This window comes from Notothenia rossii (assembly GCF_949606895.1).
Source record: "Notothenia rossii genome assembly, chromosome: 2".
Taxonomy (NCBI): domain Eukaryota; kingdom Metazoa; phylum Chordata; class Actinopteri; order Perciformes; family Nototheniidae; genus Notothenia; species Notothenia rossii.
The window spans coordinates 10642572-10667120 of record NC_136904.1 but is presented as its reverse complement, the minus strand read 5'-3'; the positions used below and the strand labels follow the sequence as shown (position 1 = coordinate 10667120).

Genomic DNA, 24549 nt, shown 5'->3' with positions numbered 1-24549 from the left:
GTTTTAGTGTCTGAATCATAGTGAATAGATTTCATTCGTGTTGTCGATACAAGCTGTACAATTGAAACGTGATGGTTTAATATTGTTGGATTTGTGGGGAACATCAGACTTGACCAACTTGAAGGATTTCTCTTTGAATTGGTCATATGCTTTGAGTTGAAAAGCTGAGTTGGAGGACTTTCTCTGGAGGTGGATGACAGTGTTACTGGTGGCATTGACTTTGAATGGGTATTCCCATGGCACAGAACTAGGTTCTTTTAGTAGCAGACTCTGGCTGAAAGGATAATACTCTCAGACATTTTCTGAAGGTTTATCATTTATCATCAATATTGAAAAGACCTCTAAAAGATACGATAGGGCTGGCCTCCAAAACTACCATCAATACTTCACACTAAAATATCTCTACAGTCAATGTGTGGTAAGACAGTTCAAGCATGTGCCTACATGAAGTCTCACATGTAGGTTGCAGTCGAATAGTCCATTTAGCTTAGGAGCCTTCCTAACGGAGTGAAATGACCCGGAAGTCCCTCAGTGGCAGCCATGATAAGTGCCGTTCGAATTCTCTAGATGATAGGAAAGGAGGTTTCAAACTTCCTTTATAACCTCCTTTAGCTTAGGAACCACTGGACCTCCCTAACCGAAAGGAGAGGAGAAAAGTCTGCCCCACAATGCCTCGCGGCCGCAGCATTTGCCGTCACACAACATTCGGCCGTTCACGGAAACAACCGATTATGACGGAAAAATGATATCATGAAAGTTACGGTGCTTATTAAGCTTTTTAAAACGTATGTAGTAACTTGCCAAAGTGCTTTGTTTTGAACGTTCATCAGTATTATAATCAAAAAGAGAAATATGAACGTTAGTTTTTACTGAATTTATCAAATAAAGTCAACATTTCACTGAGCTGTGTGGGGGTTGTTCAACTTTTAAAAGATGTTTGAAAACAGTGATAGATGTTAAGGACTAACATTTGTAATAAATACATTTGTATTTATTTCAAGATCTTTTCATACAATCATACGTATTGGGATCATTTGTATTAATGTGGACCGGAGGGAGAGGGTGACGAGCATAAGCTTCCCTTTCCTTTTTTATTTCAATTCCAACCTTGGTCATGAAGAATATGTTTCTCTGTTGTCCTCGTTCATAAAGCATAAAGCAATAGCATCAGAGCACGGTGCAGAGTCTCTAGATGAGTTTACAGTAGTCCCTCCTTCTTATTAAACATCCATGTTGTAGTCCCCTGTATAGAAAACTGTAGTTTCCATAGTTTCCCCACAGCAGCAGACGCACATTTATGACGTCCGCTGGCGCATCATAAACACGTCGGATAGTGAAAGTGCAGTCGGATTCTCTAAAGTACCGCAGTCTCTTATCCTAAGTCCTTTTGAATTCTCCTATCCACTATCCCTTAACCCCGTGACGTTTCACTCAGAGGTCAAGGGATAGACGATAAGGATAGACGTTAGGAGCTGATTTTTGGACTATTCGACCGCAACCATTGACTTTGCATTAAGGAGGTTCTGTATGTCACTTATGTTTGCACTATCGTGTTTGAAAAAAGGAGATATGCCTGACATGGAGCAGAATATATATTGCCAATGCTCTCATTTGTATTTCTGTATCATACTTTTGCCTCCCTGCAGAATGGCCTTGAATTAAAATGCTGTGTAACACATGGCTTGAGACTTATTTCCAAAAGACACAATTCAAAATCAACACAGAGATATAAATGGTTAGATTGATTCATTGAAGGAAAAGTAGTCCTTCAACTGGAGTGAAGAAAGAGACCAGGGAATTTCCACTCTTACTTAAAATGAAAAAGCTCATGACCTACATATGTAGCTGCTACTGCGGTACTCATGGTGAGGTAGGTACTGTAGTTCAGGGAATACCGGCACATGAGGACTGTGTGGCAGATGAGTGCGCAAACACAGTGGCCACATTCAGCATTCAACAAACATGCCGCAGAGAACAAATAATTTCCAAAACACTTTTTAAATAAAATGTGACCATGCCTACTGACCTTTTAACACCAACAAACTGCAACTATTAGTATGCAAGATAGAAAGGACACATTTTCATCACAATTATAACAAAAACACAAACACCATGACTATTGTTCAAATGAATGCATTCAGTGTTACCTGAGTGTTACTCATCCTTGTTGATACAATCTGAATATTTACCCTTCATACTGTATACATTGTGTTTGCTTGTCTACCGGGCAACACGAGTCGGATTGACTCACTTCTCAGTGTTGACTCGTTCATGTGCAAGTTGTGTGCTTTAGATTCTGGGCATATGAATATAAATGAAAATATGTGAGTAATTGTTCTTAGTCTCTGATGGCTTTCGGCTCCTTTCTTCATCTTTCTTCACATTACTCAGTGGCCTTGTCTAAAACATTGGTTTTCCTGGTACTAGGAAAAGTGGTGTATGAGTCAAGATGCTTTTTTTGTTAGTTTTCACCAAACTGTGAGAAGAACATGTGAGACAATGTGAGAAAGGCCAGCACTAGGAAGATACATTAGAGTTTATACTGTGCTTGTTTTGATGATAAGAGGTCATTGTAAATATTGGTACAAGCCATTAATGGGTATTTTTTGCAGATTGTCTATGTAGCAGCAAGCTGACAAACCTAGAAACTAATGCTTAAAATCAAAACATGACCATTGTTCACTTGTTTAGTTAGCTTTTTATTTGGTAAAAAAGTGGTTTTACTTTAAATAGAATATTGTAACACCCCATACATTTCAGTTATTCAATCATTAACCTGCTGTATCCGCTGTCACCCAAAGCATATATAATGCAACTTGACATCAAACTCGAACTCTGACTCTGTCCAGCATTAAGCTTTTCCTGAAAGTTGCATTACCACTAATGACATGACATTTAACACAATCTCTTTCACTTGCTCTGGGCTGATAGAAATCAATGTAATATGCTTGTATGGGCCAGTTGTTTAAAACCCATTATACTACTAATGGAGGCACAGAGATGCATACACTCCCCCCTCATTAGACTCATGCTTTCATCTTGTGTATCTGATGTTTGCTCATCATGCTCGGGCTCTGAAGCATGCTGGCTGGTCTGTGAGGGAGCTGTGGAGGGAGTCTCAGCAGTACTGCCACTCCTGCCAGGCCTGTCTTCAACCGGCTACAGCAGCGTATGTATTCAGATGCTAATTCACACTCCCAAGGGCATTCTGTAACCAGGTCAGCCTTGCTTGGAATATTTATAGAGGTCTGCTGCAAGTGAAGTTTGCTGCTTGCTCTTAGGGGAGCAAAGGAGGTAGACCCTCTTTATGCTTAGTGCACCATTTCTCATGAAAGTGTGTTTGTATGAAAAATGCAGACAGAGGGAATGAAGAGTCTCTGTTGTTGTTTTAGATGATACTATCCAATTCAAAGCACTGGCAGACTCAATATCACTGTTTTGATTTAACTGCAGTAAACAGGGCTCAACGCCACAGTTTACTCTTAAACCTTTGAAGAGCTGACGTTAATTATAATACTTTAGCTCATATCATATCTATGGCGTTCAGATTAGACACACAGTATCCTCTCTCTGATTGGGGAATTCCATATATTCCTCTTTATCATCATGCTTATACTTTTCCCACTAAATAAAACTAGAATAATATCATAAAACTAAATATGTTATAGTAGTTTTGCCATGTTCAAATTAGATCTCAGTTTAAAAAACAAAATGCACATATCTTTAAATAGAAGGGCCAATTACCCCGTTTTACCCCAATGTTCTATTCCTCGTTCATGCCTAAAGGTTGGAACTGTTGAGCAGAAACTGAACAATATTAACCCTCTGAAATCAGCCTGACATAGCTTCAAACACATTTAGTCATAGCTGAAGAAATCGGAGCTGATGGGAACAGCGAGTGCTCATATACAGTAGATGATGCATGTTTCTTCTATAGGAGGATGTGGTCTGGTCATGTGGTATTGTTTGAGTCATCAGATGGACACGAAGGGCACACATTAGTAGCAGAGGCACCCGTGACGTTCACATCTCACTCTGAGCCACAACCTGTCATTTCATCAAAGCGTGGAGGGGTGAAAGCTGTCACTGTTTTATCACAGATCTGTCATGCTGTATCCAGACAGAAATTATTTATAATGCAGCCTTTAGTTGTCTAATATATGATAATATGAAACACAATGTATTACATCGATTATATAATGATATAGTCAACTAATACATGCGTTGAAGGCTATGAAAATCCAACGTAACGTTATAAATAAATAAATACACAACATAAAGGTAGCAGAAATCTGTATACATTTCATCAACATTTCACAGCTGTCGGGAACTCACCGAACAGCACATAATGATCTATATTTGAGTCAACTGAAACTCGTATTGATCATATTGTAAGTGTCGACACAATGTTCATTTTGAATTAATAATAAAAAATACAAAAATTGGTCTGACCTTCACAAATTAATATATAATTAATTAATTGATTATATTTCAGATAACCTGAATAGGCCTAGTTGTGGGATGAAGACAAACCAGCCCATAAATACTTTTTGTCGGGTCTGATGAACTAATACTGAGTCAGAGGAAGATTTTTTTTAATAAACCGAGGTTGACTGTTGCTGTTCATATCCTGATCATTAGTAAAGTGCAAGTGTTGAAGGCCAATGTACTGTAGCAGCAGCACGAAGGTCAGCCTTAATCATGCCTTTGCACTGAATGGGAATATGGACATTTTTATTAACAACCAGGCCAGAACTGTTTCTCTGATGTGTTAATATTGCACGCCTCAGTAGCCTTGGTCGAACTAGGCAGCATTAGGTGATGCTAAAAAAGCTGTTCATAAAAGTAGAACATTTCAAGTATTACATTATGCATGTCTTTTTAACTTTTACCTGAATATTTATTGATATTTAGCTGACAGTGTAGCATTATTGTTTGCGTGATGGAAAGACTTCGTCACATTTCTATAAAAAGGTGCTAGTGTTTTGCTTCACTTAGATATTTAGTCACTTTCCCGTTGAGACTAGTAACTGAGTGTTTTCGTTGACACCAGAAGGTTTTTCTGCTCCAGTGAGCTTTTTTTCTTCCATTTTTATCAGGGTGGTTTCACTTCAGGTCTGCTGCCTACAGCTTGCTGTGTGCTGGGGTCTCGCTGCGCTGATCCCATGTGCCAGAACACAACTGGAGGTCATGTCAGCCATGCCCTCATGGTCTCTCCTCTCTCCTGCTTCTCCCTGAATGTACTTGTACACAATCCTTCTGCTCTCTGCAGAGAGGTCTGTGGATTTAATATTTAGCAGAATGTGCAAAAAAAGTAACGCTTGAGATATTTTTACCGGAGATACGCTGCAAGGTTCTGACCACATACTGAAATGACAATATGCAATGTAGGTGATATGCATATATTAAAAACACAAAATAATTATCATACATGGCAATTATATAGCGCTTTCTATTACACAATGACATGGCAACACTAATAAAGGCAAAAAAGAAACAGTAAATGATTAGTTATTGAAAAAAAAGGTAATTTTAAACCGGAACTTACCCCAGTTCACGCCATATGTATTAAAAGTACAAAAAAATGGCAATGTGAACATGGCCGAAGAGATTAATCTTGTCTAAGTTATTTAGTATAAAATCTATTTTATTCTCTCTAACAAAAAAAGTGTCAAAGGCGCCTGGGCTGTAGCTTTTTGCAGCATAGGAAACATTTATTTGCCGCACTTAAGGGATGTGTGCATGCCCATATACTCTTGCAGTCTTGCTAGCTTTTATACTCAAGCCTTACATTTCCAAGGAAGGCTAGAGGTTTCGAGTTGCTATCAGAGGTCCTGCTCCTCTTTATTATCTTAATTACCTCTGTTTTTCATAAGCTCCCTTGTAATTATCCTCATGGCCTCACACACTCACACGTTTGGACTGCGATCATAGCATACCTATTGTGTTGAATACTCAAAAATATCTGTAAAAATAACGGTATTCACAAAATGACTCATCGCTGATTAAGGGTTTCTGGAGTTAATATTGATTTCCATGCTGGCAAAGAGGACTGTTTCTGCCGCTGTGTGCTGTCTATAAGGAAAACTTCTGCAGCAATGGAGAGTCAGGATTCAGAGAGACACGAGGAGAGTTGGAGCTTTGATGTCAAACAATGATGTTTATTACAAGTCAAACGGCCGGAGAATTCATATCACAAGTCACTGCAGCAAAAGGTTCTGACTGCAGGGGGGGGGGTCAATTCTGATCAGCCTCTCTCTCGATTATCTAGTTTACAGAGAGTAAACAACATATTGGGGCGTTAACACCTGGAGACACTGAATCACTTATCTGACTCTTAGGCTCTGTGAACGAGAGGTGACGGGTCATAAAACTGGTAATGTCAACAATAGCTGAGACTTCCCATTCCTTAAGACAGATAACAGACTTAGGGTTGGTCGTAAACGTCAACACACAGAAAGGTTCAATATTTAGGAGTAAAGACAGAATTATTCCCTCACACTGTCTATTTATACCAAGACACACACCACTATGTGTGCGTTAGTGCGTCTCTGTGTTAATGTATGCCTGAACGTGTCCACATAAAAACACATGTTTGTGAGTGTGTCGGAGCAGGGGTCACTCCTGGTTATACTATCAGCCATGTGCAGGCTTTTCTGCTCCGGCAAGCTTGGATCTATGTACAGAGCGACGATGTGTGTCGGTACTGAAATACAGGATTTACTGCTACTGCTGGAACCTCAACATGTTGCACGCAGCACACAGAGAGGCTGTTTCCTACCAATCACTCACATTTTTGTTCCACAGATTGAAGGCACCTGTGAAATGAGGTTTATATCAGCAGTCTATAGCCTATCTTTGTGGTCTGGCTTTATCTAGTGCAGCTGCAGACTCGCTGCTCGAGGAGATGGCTCTATCTTGTATAGCAGTGCTGAAAGTAGCTTAGCTGATCGCTGTCCATGGTACCCACTTTCGGCTTAGCTCTCCTTTGAGTGCTGAGTCTCTGCGTGTGTGCAACCTTTTTTTACCGCCTGCCCCTATAAAAAGATATATTCGCACAGTTGTACTAAGATTGCAGTTTCTCTACAAATATATATTTTTCCAAAAATATATATACTTGAATAGTTCAATTGTAAAAAGGTAAAGTGTTTACTGAAAGCATTTCAAGTCGGAAAAATCCTGTCCAATAGAATTTTCCGGGCTGGACATGGCATTTACAAGCCATTCACATTTGGCTGCCCTTCTTTTTGGCACATATAGGCTTAATAGAATATACGAGCCATATTTCTGAGTATCTCCAACAATGGCTTGAGAAATACATTTTCAATTTTCCTCTCAAGCCAATAACAGCAGACAGGGCTAAAACAGAGCATTTCATAAAGGAGTTGAATAAGTGTTTTTAGAACATTAAAGCATGTAAACATGTTCTATAATAGGGCCAATATACCTGCTGTGAACCTAATTGAGCATAATATGTCACCTTTAAAGGTTTTTTCATAGAACCAGCGCCTCCATAAGTACCGTCATTATAAAAAGATATGCACTTGTGGTAAACACTAATGGTCCTAAAGCACACTGTGTAATAGCATCCCGCACATGCTATGTACTGTCTTCTCAATCATTGGGCAAGTGGGTAGTAATTGCTGTTTTAATGGTTATCAATTAATAATTTAATGATGTGATTTTTTTTACCAGGGCACCACTTTCAACCAAGCAGACCAAACCCATTTGAATAGATACAAGTGAAAGAAGCTCATTTGCATTGCCTCATACTGATGATGCGGTAACTGCACGCAGACAAGAAACCGTGTATCGTGTCATTTTAATCAGAGCAGTAATTTGATCGTTCTCTTGTGAACAGCTGTTTTCTGTTTGCAACACGTTAGGTCATGATTATGCTGCCATTTATCACCCATGGATCAATAGCACAGTAATTACACCTCTGCAGTCTTGCTTATTGAAAGAGCTTGCCCTCTCGTTGTTTGCATTCAAAATGGCAATATGAAACCAACCGCCTATGCTTACCTAATGTCCCATGTCTCTATAGATGTGATGGTTAACTCAGGTGATGTTATCTATCAAAGGCATCGTTGTTTGATTTGTGCTGCATAGATTTAATCTACATACACTTTACATGTTCGCCTTTCAACCGTCATCTCAGAGCCTCCTTTTCTGCTTCTACTTTATTGGGTGTTCAGAGTTCAAAGCCATTCTCCCTGAAGCAAATGTTGACTGTGTCTCCATTTCTGCATAAATTGTTTAGCAGCACAGAATTTTGTCATCAGGTGGTGATAGCAGATAAGTGGCCTAACTAAGTGTGTATATTTTGCAGCTGCTCCTACCTAACTCTCCACATTTCTGTCATTTTCTCCCTGCAGACAGCGGAGATTTGGATACACAGGTTTAAAGTCATTGTTTATCGTCGACCACATGAACCCCTTGTGATTTATGGCATGTGCATGTCTCTTTGTGTACGTGATTTTAAATCTGTCTTTTGTGTTGTGTGGATTAAGTGTGTATTTTGAAGCGGATTTGAAATAATACCTGTCTGTATCCGTAAGAGTGTGTGCTGTTTTCTGTAGACATGATATCCGGAAGTATGAAAGAGAATGTATCCTGTGCCTTTGAGTCATCCTGTTGTTGTTGTTGTTGTTGTTGTTTTGCGCTGGTTATCCGTGTTATCCCTTTTGCTGACAATGATTTGTGTTGCAAACTGAACTTTTTTGGTCAGTGAAGAGCGAGTGTTACACAATACTCAAACCCTGCCTGAAGCACTGAGAGCGGCAACACTCTCAGTCTTCAGTCCACAAATTACATTGATGTGGAATAATTTGGTCTTTTGCCTGTAGCGCTTCCCTCCCTCCTCCCTGTGCTGTACTCCTCCTCCCCTATCATTTCGTTATCCTGAAATGACCTCCCAATCTACTGTATTTCCCAAAGTACCCAAAGTCACAATGCTTTTTCTTTTGTTTGGATATAGCTCCTGCTCGCTTTGTGTTGAGCTGTTTGCACTCACCTTGTATTGCTTGTTTTACATGGTGTGTTTCTTCTTTCTGCAGCCTCACAGTCTTTTGGACCCCAAACTGCTCGGCTTGCAGTCTGGAGGGTGAGTTGTGGCTCATTTCCCAATCTAATCTGTTTATAAGCACATGAATCTTTGCTACTGTGCTGTTTTGTGCCCCCATGCTGAGGCATATGAAGCACAAATGTTGCAAACATGCTGATTCTCTGGCATGCTGTCCCTGTTAAGATGTCACACTCCCAATGTTGTGACCAACCACAGCGAGAAGATGAATGTTCAAGATGTCTGATGCCTTCACAACATCTGTAAAGAAACTTAACCTTTTGGCTTCACACACCTAATGAATGACTCTGAAATGCATTCAAACGATCACTGTAGAAAACCTACGTGAAAGACAGACTTTGTCGTAAGGAAAAAACAGCTAACAATCATATTTAACCTCCATTACCCCAGCTAATGCTAGGACTTTGCAGCCTTTTGCAGCCTGCTTAGTGCAAAGAGGCAGCGGGGAGCACGGACCCTCGGGAGGGGCGAGGGGCGGTACAGCTCGTCACGTTGTGTATCTTTAGGGTCACTCCACTGATGTCGCTGAGAGCACTGACAGGAAAGCTTGAGGAGTTTTATCTTTGTGCATGCATTGATGTCATGCTGAGGTCATTAGAGAGGCTTTGAGTGACAGTTGAGGTGATGCCACTGAAAGCCTCACGGGAAAGCAGCGAGGGAGCACAGTCGTGCACAAGAGAGTTGAAGGATGGAGAGAGTGAGACGAAACCTAGAGATTAAAAAAGTGTTGCGCAGACTGAGGAGAAGTCGTCTTCAAGTGTCTACTTGTGAGGAATGGAGAAAAGAATTCCAACTTAAGTATTTAAAAATGTAATAACAATGCATTTCAATGATATATGTATTAACAGGTATTAATGCAGCAATATAATCGTTTAGATACAATAAAAGAGACAGGGTCTACAGATACAGCAGATAATAAGTAATACCAGTGCTAGAATGTAAAAGAGTAAAATCACTCAATCAATATGCTTTTGTGAAAATCTGAGGTACTTGAGTATTTTCACATTATGCTACTTCAACATGTCACTCCACTACATTTTGTGCGATAACATCGTGCTTTTTTTTTTCAAACTGCAATTATGTTTGCTTTAGATACTAGCTACTTTGCAGATTTCGATTAATAAATCAAACCTTAAATCAACTAATAAACTAGAATAGAATAATGAATGAAAATTAGCTACAACTTTACCAGCTGCCACACAAAGTAAATTGCCCTTCCTACATAACGAGTACTTTTGGTACTTTAAGTAGATTTGGATGCAAATACTTTTACTTGAGTACCATTGTTATTGCAGAACTTGTCTTTGTATTAGAGTACACACTAGTACACTAGTAATGCTACTTTAACTTCTAAGTAAAAGATCTGAGTACTTCTCTAACCTCTGGGGAACACATGGAGCTCTCCTGTTGGCGGTCGGCCCCGTGTGAAGTGCAGAGGACGGGGTGGGACAGGTTAGGTAGGAGGCGTGATCCATGGCATCGCCGGCTGTGTAAATCAAAGCCCCCCTTTCTCCGCTGTAATGTCTCCCCCAGCACGGCATTATTATGATATTAATACACTTTAAATCTGTCTGCTTCTCCAGGTCTGGCAGTATTCTTTATGGTATTGACAGCATGCCAGATTTACGCCGCAAGAGGATAGTGCCTCTTGTCCGAGACCTGGTGAGTCATCCGCCTGAACAAGGTTATGTGTGATTTATGTCAAATCTATCTGAGTGACCCCACATTGTGCCACGCTGGTGGAATCCTGCTCTGTGTGAGTATGGACCCCTGCAGAAGACAATAATAACTTTACTAGGAACTCAATATAATGTTTGTTTCTTATTGTTATATTATATCCTTGGACCCGCCTAGTAGTCATAGTACCCTTGTTTATTTTAAGCTGTATTCTCTAACACAACAATGGTAATCAAACGTAATCTGGATATGTTATTTTTTGTACTTGTTTGTTACACACACATACAATTGGGAGGAATACAAATGCTCTCTTCCCATATGTAGACCTGCTATAGTTAAACAAATTAAATAGCTTTTTTTTAAAAAGCCCATAAACCTTTATTGTGATAAAAGCATGCCAGTAAACAGTTTGATTGGTGATAAAAGCAACCACTTAAAGCTCTTTTGTTGAGTGTAGAGGGCTGCTTTGTGGGAATTTGTAATGTAACCTTAGCCATAACTCTATGGCTTGATGAATTGTCCTAGCGAGGGTGTTTAAGATATTGCATCACAGTGATGCTCCCCCATTTGTTTTTATTACAACATAATGTGTCGTAACATTTCCCACAGAGACGCATGTTGCAGAGCGGTCCACTCTAGCACTGTGCCACATGGTTAGCCTTTCTGAGAGACAACATACTGCCGTGCCAATACTATTCATGTGTGCTTATAACTGTTGGTCCATTATGTGCTGCACAGTGTCCGTCTGTCTTGATGTTTGTTTCTCATCTTCATGTATTCTAGTCAAAATATTGGAAAACAATAATCAGAGCTCTTAAATTCAGTTTATTTAAAAACAACCTGTTTGATACTCTTACAATATATTTTTCTTGTGAAATATAATGATGCAGCTTGATGTCATGCACGTAGATGCTGATGAATGTTTATTACAGTGAACAACATGAGTTGATGCTGTATTTGTCCATATCTCTCATGAAATTAATAACCAACAATGTCTTGGTAAGTATGGGTTGTCGTTTTTAAATTTAATTATTTTTTGGATTTTGCGTGTATATATGCCATTCCTACATAGACCCATAACAGCTATGGGTGATATTTTTCAGTGAGTTGTCAGATTTCAGCCTCGTCGATGCTTGGGCATTGTTCTTCATTTTAATTTTTTTGCTCGGCAGGTGTTGAAAAAAATTGCATTTAACTCGAAATGATGACAACTCCACCCAAAAATATATCCGAGAGACTTCATTGACTTCTGATTTAACTGTGTGGGGCTTTTAAATCATGTAAAAGTGACACTGAGCAAGCCTTTTACACGTGGGATGAAGTCAGTATTCAGCAAACTAATTGGTCCCCTTTCATGCCTCTCCTTTGTCAATGACCCCCGTTGGCTGTGTGATTGCTTCCGGGCAGCAGCAGCGTTTAATTGGAAAGGACAGCAGGGTCCCCCCGCACCATGGCGGGATGCAAAAACATAAACAAACAAAAAAACAGAGTGTTGAAAATGGATTCACAATGCATTTGATGCTATATCATCTGGACACAGGGTCATATTGTATTGCCCGTAGCAACCTCAGCAGTGCTGGTGCATGTTGATAAACTTACATCAACACTCACGGTTCATGTAGAGGTCACGTTCCCTTCTACATACTCCATGGCTGCCATGGATCTTTACCATAGCTGGGCTGTACACTCAAGAGGGTCGTGGTAAAGACTGATCCAATATTGTCAGCTGTCCATGTCTGCATTCCTCTGTTAAATATCGTAACTTTCTCCAGTATGGGATAACTGTTTAACAATCTCTGGTCACTCAAACTCAGTTGATATAGAAACAGCTAATTTACATATGTGTATATGTGTGTGTGTCTGTTACTTGTTTGTGTGGGCGTGTTCTGTTTAATGTTTAAGTATATTTGTGAGTGTGTGTGTGTGTGTGTGTGTGTGGGAGAGTCTGTGTTGTGCAGTACAGCTGGCTTCACCCATACGTGAGTGCGTGCGTCTTGTGTTTCTCTGTTTGTGTCTAACTAATGTGCAGAGCAGACAGCAGAAAATATGATCAAAGCTTCATCCAACAGAGAACTGAATATAAATGCCAAGCATGACTGCAGTTTAGTAACTTCCAGTGCATGAGTGGATAAAACAAATCATGCAACGGCTGTATAATTTCTCTTGATGAATAGTTGAATCTTTCTAGAGCGCTGCGGCCTAACCAGCAGTCCTGCATGACAGTAGAGGCACTTATGTGCTCAGTTTGGATAATAAATACAATTCTTCTGCTGTTTGTGCTTTCACCATTCACCCACCCACTTCTTGTCTAATTCAATGTCTTCCTTTCTTTCATTCTCTATTCACGGCCTCTTTGGAAATCACAGGCTTTGGTAAGCTGACTCTGTTTTCACTTGTTCACAAGCTAAGGAAACAAGAGCTAAAGATGAATGCTTTGTCTGCAGAAACATTTTGTATTTATTCATGTACTTTTGTTAGCTAATTTCCTAATGCTTTTAAGTTTGTACCTCAAATCTTTGCAAGGCTTAATATCCATTCACCAGCTACATGCTGATGTGTGTGAATCCATTCAGATACTGGACAAAACTGCAGATATGTAAAATGTGTTCCTGGATGTATCCTTCTTCATGATCTCTCTCCTCCTCTTCTTCTCGCAGACCCTCACTGCTCGAAAGGCAGGCATCTCGTTCGCTCTGGTGAACCGCTCCACCCTGAATGATGTAGACCTGGTGAGTACTAACATGCTGCATGGAAAGTCCTTGTCTGTTTATTGTGGCGGCTTATGGGTAATGGGATATACTGCAGGGACGTGGGATGCTGTACCCATGTTCTCATTATATTTTAGGGGGTGGTGTTTTGAGAGGAGAGTGCAGCAACAAACATTTATAGCTGTGCTGTTTGTGCAGCCATTGCTCTTTAGGGCCTGGGACCACATTGCCAGGAACACAGCACATGGTTCCAAAATGAGATGGATTGCATTAGTTACTGGTATATTCTCTTTGGTTGTTTATACAGCATGTCTGCCTGACTCAGTCTATACAACAAGCCGCAGTTTATTAAAATGGTCTTTGCGGCCAGCTGCTCTCTCCTTCCGCTGTGCTCCTCCTGTTCGATTATTTGGAGGAGTTCAGATACTCGGAGATAGCCCCATTCTTCCATTCAGACCATGCCCTCATAAACACTGAAAATGGAGGAAGAGAACACTACGGAAGAAGGCAGATGGAGTGACACACCTCCAAAGCGCTCTCCACATTAATTGATTTCAATTCTTCCCTCCCCCAGGGAAGTGGCATTATAGGCTGCAAACAGCAGGAGAAAGCAGTTTCACAGCAAGACAAACAAGCAGACAATTTCATATCTAATGGTGTGCAACAAGGGGCTGCATAAACCTAGGAGATTACCGACTTACTGTGTGCATCATACACACATATTTCATCTTCTCAAACATGAGACATCAATTTGGGCACACTGATTTGTGTAGATGTCCGTATCACTTGACTCGGTCCTAGTGGTCCACATGTTCCGTTGCCCTACAGTGACAGGGTCTTGATTGCTTACTAATAGCTATGGGTATTATGAAAGGGGCTTTAGGGATGAATGACTCATGCCCCAGATGAGAGGGAGAAACGACGTGATGGATGTTAATTGGTGTAGGAAGGGGAAATGATTATTCGGCAAAAATGGAGATTGCATCACAGTGGTAAGTAAGGATTTGAGGGTGAGATGTCCAATAATCTAAATCGGAGCTAGCAAAGAAAGAGAATAATAATAATCGGTGGCCGAGGGGAGCCCGGTTCCGAGCAAAGCTGCAGATCTGATGTTCTTGCTAAGTAGGACGAGCAGATGTCAGAGTTGTATCGGCTGCATTAAGTCCAGGAGAGTGCTTTCCTGTGAGGGCTGCGAGAGTAGTCAGTAAACTGCCATATGCTGTTCAAGAGTGTGTAGGAGTTGGGGGATGAGAGGAGAAAGGAAGGGTGATAAATGGAGGGAAATAAGAGGAGAATGAGAGAAGATCAGAGCCCCTCATCATGACCCTCTGGCCCTGATTTGTAACTGATCAGCCAGCCATGTTGAACAATCCGCCCCCCAGTCCCGCGAGATATGTTTAACCTATTTAGAGAGCTTCTGTCTTCCATCCTCTTTTCTTCTCATCTCTGCTCCACCTCTTCTATTTGTCTCCTCTGACAGCGTAAACATTTGAATATGATTAACATATCTTACTCTGTCATTGGTGACGTATATATAAGTCTCTCTTTCTCATCCTGCGTCATGTATCCCATGTTTCTGCTTTTTAGAGCAGAAAGAAACATTATGTGTGCGCCTGCTAACGGACCGTGTGTCCGCTCGATGTTCTGAGCTGCATGTGATCCAAGCACCAGAGCCTTTTAACAGTCACTGTCAACAAGAACTGGGGTTGAGGTTACCTGCTGAGACAAAGGCATTGACTCAGTTATACAAAGGAGCAAGGGAGCCGCAATCTGACATGGGTCAAAGAGTATCAGGAAATAAGATGTGATGCGTTGTTTGAAGACGGTTCATATGTCATCAGGCGGCAACCTTATACGACATTGATTTCAAAATGCCTGCCTCTGATATCCACCACAGTCATTTTGAACGGTCGTTTGAATCTTACCAGACAGACAAATAATAGATTGAGTTTAAAATGATGGTCGTCACTGATGTTTTCTTCAGTATAGATTTATTTGCAGCCTATTTTCGAGATAAATGAGTTATCCTTTGTTCTAGAGAATCGTAAGAAATGTCCATCCTAGTTTTGTCCAAGGTGATGTCTTTACATGTCTTGTTTTTATTTCCAAAATCAAAAGACATTGATTTGATATACACTCATATATGTAATTTACATTTTAATTGAATTTGAACCAGAGAAAAGCAGGACATTTCCATTATTTAGAGGCAGCTTTTTTTCAAATGTTTGCAGGAAAAATGACTCACAATTAAGCCATTATGAAAATAGTTGGCAATTATTTTTCTGCCAATTGACGGATCAGTTGAAAAATGGTTGCAGCTCTAGTGGAAAGTGATGCATAATTCTTCCATTTAAAACCAATCATTCGTAAAATAGTTTATACCGTGAATTACTTAAAAATTAAAAATGTTCTTATATCATATACTAAATCCAGAAACCTCAATATGTGAGGCTGGAAGCAGCATTATCTTTTATTGTTTCATGAAAAACTACTAACATGATGAATCGATTATCAATATAGTTGGTGATTATTTTCCTGTTCATCATCTAATAAAGGAGTTTTCGATTCATCGTATCAGTTCTGTTTAAAGTACTTTCAGAAATCCAAATCAACCCCACACTGTCTTGTGCTTTGCGGAAACCAATATGGATTCCTTGTTAGGGCTGGAAAGGTAGTTAAAGTAAAAGATTGGAAGTGTTGACGGATGGAGCAGGACGGTGAGGATGGCACGGCCAATGAAGCTGTTGACAAGGACAATAGGTGGTGAAATTGGAAAGGAGGGGTGAAAGGAGGAGGAGAGATTAGATTCCTCTCTGTCATGTTGCTCTCAGGCAGACGCTGCGCCTGTCAATCAATTCTTGCAGTGTCTTGCACAAAATCACCAGGGTTACCTCACGGTGTAACACATGAGACTCACACACGCAGCACTCTTCCCACATCTGCTGCACAGTGTGACGTCCAGCGTCAGAGACTGAAAGTGAGAAGCCGGAGAGAGGGAGGGAAATTTAAAGAGACAGAAACAGATGAATAGTGAACTACTACTGTATAAAAAAACACCAAGGTGGAACCGTTTTACGTAGTACATGCTTAGTACCATTTTAACTTTTAGTTGGCGGGTCAGAAAGAAGCTAAAAGATAGATATTTATTATTTACCTGCCAAGTCAGCCCTCTGATAAAAACACATGATAGAGAGGTCTCTGAGATTTCCCACGCTCCACGGAAATTCTGGCTCACGCATCTCCTTCAGGCTGTGTACTTATTTAACGGTTCACTAGTAAATGTGGCAAAGAGCAAGCTTCCCTGACTTAGCTTGTGTGCAAGTTGAGGATACATCTCAGACATCTGCTTCATCTCATCGTCCTTAGATTAAAAGGAAAATCTTGCTGTCTCTGCCTCTGTGTTTCATTCAAGCTTCCCAGGGTTCAGTGGCCTCTCTGTTCCATCAACAGCGTCTCACAGTGTTAGAGGGCCTTCTTGTCCTGTCATCTGGTGCCATTTCATCATGTGCAAGTGTACGTGTGTGGGTATTTGTGTCTGTAAGTGTGCTCGAGTGAGCAGTGAAGCAGTCTTTGTGGTGAAGTGCAGGGCTGCTGTTCAGGTGTTAAAGCACAACACACATGGGGCCGACAGCAGAGGGAGGGGGGGGGGGAGGAGTGGAGCGTAGAAGAAGTGGAGAGCAAGTACCGCTTGAAGATTTATTCAACCGCCATACATCTCCTTCTCTTCCTCTGTCACTTTCTCCCTCACTTGCACGCTCCCTCTCAATCTGGATAATGCTCACTTTTAAAAACCTTATTTACAGCATCCATTGATTCTGCCTTCGAGAATTGGCAAGTCCCGGGCCGTTTTCCAGTCCTTGTGGGTGGCAGGGCTGCTGCACTAAAGCATTCAATTTGAAGAGGCTTCTGTTACACAGCAATCAGTCTAGACAGGCCTCTAGAAGACTTTCCTATTTTGTCTCCAGGAGCTTGAGTCAGTAAACCACTCAATGTGAACAAAGCCAGTGGCCAGTTAATCTATGCTTAATGAGATGCATGACTGATTCACTCTCATTCAACTGACCTCTCCATTTGATGATTGGTAATCAGAAGGGATCTACACAGCCACATACATGTTTTTTCTTCGAATAGTACAATCTGTTAGATCCCCTTCTCTAAGAAGAGAAGTTGAAAAAAGCTGGAGTTATGATGAATAATAGCTGCAGGCCGATTCATAAAAGATGAGATATAAGATTACTATGGCGCAGAAGTTTATTGTAAATGTAATCTTACTCACACTGCAAATCAATTTTGAAATGAACTTTATTTGATGACATTAGTCTATTGCTTTCCCTTAGCAGATGCTGAAATATTTCTCTGTTATTCTACTGATCTCACCATGTATTGAACATTTATGAAAAGCAATCTTGGTACAAAGTTGCTTTTTTATTAACTTTTAAAGTTGTTAATAAGACTGTTATTGTCTCAAGCTTATAGTGCCATGAGTCAGCCTAGCTCCTCTGCTTCTCACTTCATTGTCTGTCATTGTCTCCATACATCATTATTTCTTTCAATTTCTCAATGCCTTTTCTTTTTTCTCAGAAACAACATGTCTTCAAGAAGACTCTCCAGGCCTTGATCTACCCAATTTCATCCACAACACCCCATAACTTTGAGGTGTGGACGGCGACGGCACCGACCTACTGCCATGAGTGCGAGGGGCTGCTGTGGGGCATCGCCCGGCAGGGCATGCGCTGCTCAGAGTGTGGCGTCAAATGCCACGATAAGTGCCAGGACCTGCTTAATGCAGATTGTTTACAAAGTAAGGAAGTGCATTCATCCCATATTGCCTCGATGTACAGTTCACACAGGATTGAAACACAAAGGCATGTATTCACAATCATGCCTTTGTGAGGACAGTGCTCTGTGTCTTTGTGAGAGAGAGAAAGTGTGATTTCTGGCTAACTGCGTTGTATAGAAAATGCATTCACAAAAGCGGCAGTCATTCTCGTTTTTACATGTCAATCGTATTTATGCATGACATTCAGAACATTAATAATGCAGCTATTTAATATATAAAACATTCTGGAGTAATGACAATTGAAAGCAATTCTAGAACCCTGAAGGCAAGAGAGACTGAAAAGAGTCAAGGGAAGCTTATAAAAGTTAACAGCATTTAATTACACAAAATATGCGGTGGTGTACAAAATGAAATGTGCGAGTGGAGGCGCTCTCCACATCCGACCGGTCAGTTCAGGTCAGGGGGTCGAAGAGAGCAATTCTTGGCTTGCTCTTCCTGTTGTCATCTGAGGTCTTCTCCTATTGGCCGGCGTTGTCGGGGGGCGGGTCCAATGCAATTCCTGCCTTTTTCTGTAGCTAAATTGCATCATTCTAGCGTCTGTGGTTATTTAAACATTCCCTGCTACACATTATTCAGCGTCAATAAATGAGTGCTAATCCCAGTGTGCTCAGTGTACAACATCACATGTCATTTCACCTTGGTTCAAGGTTTGAAATCGTATGATTCCGCCAGATGCTAAATGCTAACCGGAAGTGACGAATTTTCAGAATAAAAGTGTTAAGCTAATAGTGAGAACTTCCGGTTTTTCAGAATAAAACTGATTTAAATCAAATAGTGTATTTAATTCAAATTACGCCATATCAACATTGATTTTAATTTCTAACACTACCTGAGCAGAGAATAAAGTTCACTGTGTTTTTGTTATTTGAGTTTCTATGCGCTTCGTGTTCATAGCAGTCCCGGCTGTGCCTGCATGCTAAGCTATCACTTGTGTGGCTAGCGGTGGCCGCTGCATTGTCCTGTGCTCTTACAGTGGTTTCTGCTGATAACGTTGTCGTGACCCACAGAGTTGTCACAGAAGCTAGCGTTCACCCTCTGGTTCATTCTCAGGTTAACAAATGAACTCTGTGAATTGTGAACTGTTTGCTGTTGTTTACTAAGTCAGCTGCTAGCGCTAATAGCTACTAGCATTGACGTCGGCATATGGAGAGATCTGTGCAAAGACAATCCCTCCATCATGCTATGAACTCCATATATCTTTCATTTAATTGAATATTTATAATCTTACAGTCTGATGTTAAGATTTACTGTTTTGAAACTGTTGGCTTATAATCGTTCAAAAATGTTTTGAATCTGTTCAACCTCAAAACATGGTTTGTCTGGGAATCTGTTAGGTGTCCACAATGCTCTTCATCTCCCACATTTCTATAAATACCAACACTACATTGAAATGCCTGCAGGACACGTCAATGCTGTTACGGGGATTTGTACATTTTACATATCCCCTTGCACTTATTGCTACACGGTGCATTTACACCGCTCACCGCACTCATCACTGCCTCTAATCAGTTTTTTCAATCAGGCTCACCCTGTTGTTACGCCGTAGTCAAACAGGAACAATGTGACATGCCGGCTTCAGGATGATCCTCACGGCAATCCTCACACACTATAAGTGGATTAGCTACACCCAGGCTGTTTTTTATAACAGTTTTGTTCCAGCAGAAAAATGTTTTGCAGTTCAAGCTGTGATTCATCTTTATCACATTTCAATCTGCTCTCATGAACACACTCTTGAATGATAATGCTGTTATCAGATACAGAGAATGAACCGTCACGTCTTTTGTCTAACAGACACACATTCACATCATTAAGTACACTCATATACACCAGCCTTTATTTCCCTTCCTCCACACACACTCAGAGTCATAGTGGCAACAATTGATTGGTTCTTGGATGGGATAACACAGTATCGTACACTCTTGTTTAAGAGACAGAGATTTAGGAGTTATTTAAAATATGGTGTCCACAAAAACGTGTTGAATACATATGATAGATACTTTGCCACTTTGATGGATCACCAGTTTTTTTACCTAATTCCTCTGTATTAAATATGCAGAATACTGAGCTCTTTGACTTCTTGTTTCAGGGGCGGTGGAGAAGAGCTCCAAGCACGGGGCGGAGGACAAGACCCAGAATATCATCATGGCTATGAAGGAGCGCATGAAGATCCGGGAGAAAAACACTCCTGAAGTGTTCGAGGTGATCCAGGAGATGTTCCACGTCTCCAAAGAAGAACTCACCAGCCATCTGAAGACTGCCAAACAGGCGGTTCTGGATGGGACCTCCAAGTGGTCGGCCAAAATCACCATCACAGGTTAGCCTGGTGTCCGTATTTATATCAGAAAGTTAATTCTTCAAAACATTCAGCAACATTTGGATTCATAATCTCACCATGACAGCATCTTTCATTTGTGATGAGGAGTTTTTATTAGCTCTCATTTGCACGTTAACCATCAATCATCTGAACGTTGATACATGCTTTATACATTTGGTGCTGCAGCAGGTGACCCTTGACCTTTGGTCCATGACCTATAACCTCTTGGTTCAGCCCTCCGGTGCAGAATCCACACAAATGCCATTACCAGCCGGGCTCATCTCAAATGACAAATATAGTTATTCTAATAAGTATCAGTTTGTTATTAACCCCGTGGTCTCGGCCGTTAACCTCTGACGCTGAACTGATCATCAATGCATATTGAATGAGAAATAGAAATAGGAATTGATCAGGGATTTTTGGGAGATGTAATTGGTTGGTAAGGATCTTAGGCAAGGCAAGTTTATTTATATAGCACCTTTCAGCACACGGCAATCCAAAGTGCTTTACAAAGTAAATTAGATTTAAGAAGAAATACAGCAGAAACAAATTATAAAATGGCTTTTAAAAACAGGCATTTAAAAAGCAAAGATAATAAAATAAACACAACAGGTATAGAATACATGAATAAAAGCCATACTGCAGTGTGAATATGAACAGCTCAATCAAAAGCAGCGGCAAAAAGATACGTTTGTAGTTTTTTTTTATCATCAATTAGAGTTTTTGAAAACAGGACACGTGTTCTTTTACTTTCCATTTGACTCGTGTACCTCCTAGACAATGACATATTTTTAGTTACATATTCATTTCAAACAGGAGCTCAGACTGGGACGTGGTGCTCCACTGAAAACAACAGACGAGCTGAGCTGTGGGAAGGCTTGAAAGGTTAAATTGCCAAATGTTAAACAAAGGCACGTTGAACATAATTAGAGAAAGAAGCAATGTTTGATAGCAGTGAAACAGTGCTTGCTGTAACTGACAGAGATCTTCATGTCTTTCTGAGCTCACTAACAAACCGATTTGTTCATACTGCAGCTACACTTAGAGCTCTCTCAGAGGTGCCAATCAAAGTGTCGTGCCCCTGAGCGAGTTTGACAGTACAGCACTTTACAGCTTGTTCAGTTTGGAAATTATTTTTAGGGCAGTATTAGTTCCTTGAGTTACAAAATGGTTAGATGGATTTAAACCAGATTCATCAGTGTCTCTTTAAATAGTCTTAGAGAGGCCCTATAATGCTTTTGGGGGGGTATCCCTTTCCTTTAGTGTGTTATAAGTGTTGTGCATGTAGGTTAAAGTTCCCCCAGATGGAATTTATCTCCCAAACACTCCCCCCCCCCCTGCCTGAAACGCCTCCATTACTTCCTTAACACAGTGATATCGGTAACAATGGGCGTAATTTCCACTGGGGACAGGGGGGACATGTCCCCCCCACTTTTCAAAATCCCATTTTTGTCCCCCCCCACTTTTTAAATGTGTTTATTATTTATTTTTTACGCAAGCGGTCATCGTCACGGAGGAGCATCTGTGTGTGTGTGGCACAAGCGCATCTTGTGAGAGAGAGAGATAGAAAGAAAGAGAGACAGAGAGAGAGACACAGAGCTTTACGGGGGTTAGCATTTGGTGCTAGCTCGGAGCTAACGGAGATTAGTAGTTGTTTCAACAATAAGGAGAGGGAGAGCTCTTTCCTGTCGGACTTTGAGAGACAGAGAGAGAGAGAGAGAGAGAGAGAGAGAGAGAGAGAGAGAGAGAGAGAGAGAGACTGAGAGAGTTACAGGGTTGTTGTTAGCATCTGGTGCTAGCTCGGAGCTAATAGAGATTAGAAGCTGTTTCAACAATAAGGAGAGGGAGGTAAAGGACTCTGAGTGATTAGATTGTAAACTTTAGTCTAAGTTATCTCAGTGGGTCTCAAATGGTTTGGTCATCTATGTAAACAAATATTTCCATCCATTATATTAGTTGTACATAAAATAAGTTAAGAAATCCTTCCAATGTGTACTATAGGTCATTACAAAAATAAGAAACACAGTTTGAAAGGGGAATGATTAGTCAAATATGCATAAATAAAAAGAAAGAATGCAGACTAGGTAAGATAAAGATGGAGAAAGGAGTATATCAATTATTTGTTATTGGTTGTGAGCATATTCTAATGGTTTTTTAATTATTGAAATATATACAGTTCTGTTTCATATGAGTGTTGAGAGCTTTATCCATAAATCTCTTAATGTTGCCCCCAAAGTGCACCAGATTGATGCATTAAACTTCAATTTCAAGAAAAAATCTTCCCGGGGTGCATGCCCCCGGACCCCCCTAGATGTGAGGTCATCACAAATAAAACAGACTCACATTGATAGGATACTGACACACTCATTATATACACTACACATTTTTCTTGGATTTGTTAACACTATAGTCCCTAATATATTTGTAGAGAGGCAGGAAATGGAATTAAATTGAGAACATTTTTCATTGCGGAGGACCCCCTGTTTTGTGTCCCCCCCACTTTTCAAACCAAAGTTACACCCTTGTCAGTAACACACGCCCTTCTATTGGCTAGCGCTCTAACACATTGTACGTGATAGGCAAAGAGGCGGGATACCTCTAAGCGGTTGACCAATAGAGAGGTGAAGTCCCTCCCTTTCCGGTGGACCTCAATGGGACCTTATTTCGGAAAAATTATGGATTGAAGTTAATGGAGAGAGAAAGATTATGTTTCGATCCCGTTTGAATTGTGCCACGAATTACACATATGATGTTTGTCAATTTAAAAGATAATTTTGCAAGTCAACATTTTTTAAATGTGTCGTAAAACTGTGAAGTAACACATTTTTTTTTGTGAAAAGCTCAATGAACTACATTTCTGGTCTCGCACACGTCACCAACACCAAGATGGCCGTCACGTTGGCACCAGTCTATGGTTGGCACATTTCACCTCTTTCTTTCAGAATGAGGCGAAGCGTATTAAAAGAGGAGAAAATCACTACAAGTCTGGGCATGTTGAGAGCTGTACATACACAAAAGGGGAGTTAGTCGGTTCCGTAAGAGCCAGCATGCGGGACCGGCTTTACAAGGTTTCAGTGAGTGACACGAGTTTAATGTGTAACGTTAATGACATCACTTACGCGACTCTGGGATTTCTAGTCTTTCTAGTTGCATATTTTTCATAGTCTTATATTTCAACAGTTTTACGACAAACTGCTACTTTTTTGACGTGGAAATGATTTTTTAAATTGACAAACATCGAGTAATGTGTAATTCGTGGCACAATTCAAACGAGATCGAAAAATAATCTTTCTCTCTTCATTGACTTCAATAGATAATTTTTCCGAAATAAGGTCCAATGGGGCGGAAGTAGAAGGGCGGGACTTCGCCTCTCTATCACAACAGAGCCGGCCAGCTAACCAATCAGAGCAGACCGGGCTTTGGTTTCAGACAGAGGGTGAAAAGAGGTGCAGCAGCACAGGCAGTGTGAGAAAAATAAAGAGCTTTTTGAACATTAAAGCATGGAGACATGTCACAGTAGAGACACTAAATACATATGAACTTAAACATTAGCATAATAGGGCCCCTTTAAATGTAAAATGTATAGTGTGTTCCTTCTTAACTCTCATAACCACTGTCTGTTGAGTGTCCTTTTTGAGGGAAAAGGATCTGATTCCCATCACCTCATTTACTTTGAATTTAAACAGTATTTTTCACTCCCTGATTACATAACCTATATTGTTTATCCTCATTTCAGTACTCGATAAAACTATAAAGAATAATCATCCTTGAGTATTACAAGGCTTTCTTTCATGTTACTACTTCATTTACATACACATTACACATAGCTGGGTTTCATTCTATTTCAAGTCAACTGAAAGAAAGAAGGTCAGGAAGTTAGCTTTGTCACCTCGACCCCCCGACTTCAATCCAGCTCTGTGGTCGC

The 24549-nt window shown here is 40.5% G+C and overlaps 2 protein-coding genes across 2 annotated transcripts in view; one reads left to right on the top strand and one right to left on the bottom strand.

Moving 5' to 3' along the window:
* myo5aa (myosin VAa) overlaps nt 1-24549 on the bottom strand; it is a 424551-nt gene that overhangs the window by 309265 nt on the left and 90737 nt on the right. The gene's annotated exons all lie outside the window — the stretch shown is intronic.
* The window catches only part of unc13c (unc-13 homolog C (C. elegans)), a 120283-nt gene that overhangs the window by 11780 nt on the left and 83954 nt on the right, over nt 1-24549 (top strand). The window contains exons 3-8 of the mRNA XM_079663674.1: nt 8379-8401; nt 9060-9106; nt 10669-10747; nt 13420-13491; nt 18052-18271; nt 20397-20624. Coding sequence (XP_079519800.1) covers nt 8379-8401; nt 9060-9106; nt 10669-10747; nt 13420-13491; nt 18052-18271; nt 20397-20624 — 669 coding nt within the window. The remainder of the gene's footprint in view (nt 1-8378; nt 8402-9059; nt 9107-10668; nt 10748-13419; nt 13492-18051; nt 18272-20396; nt 20625-24549) is intronic.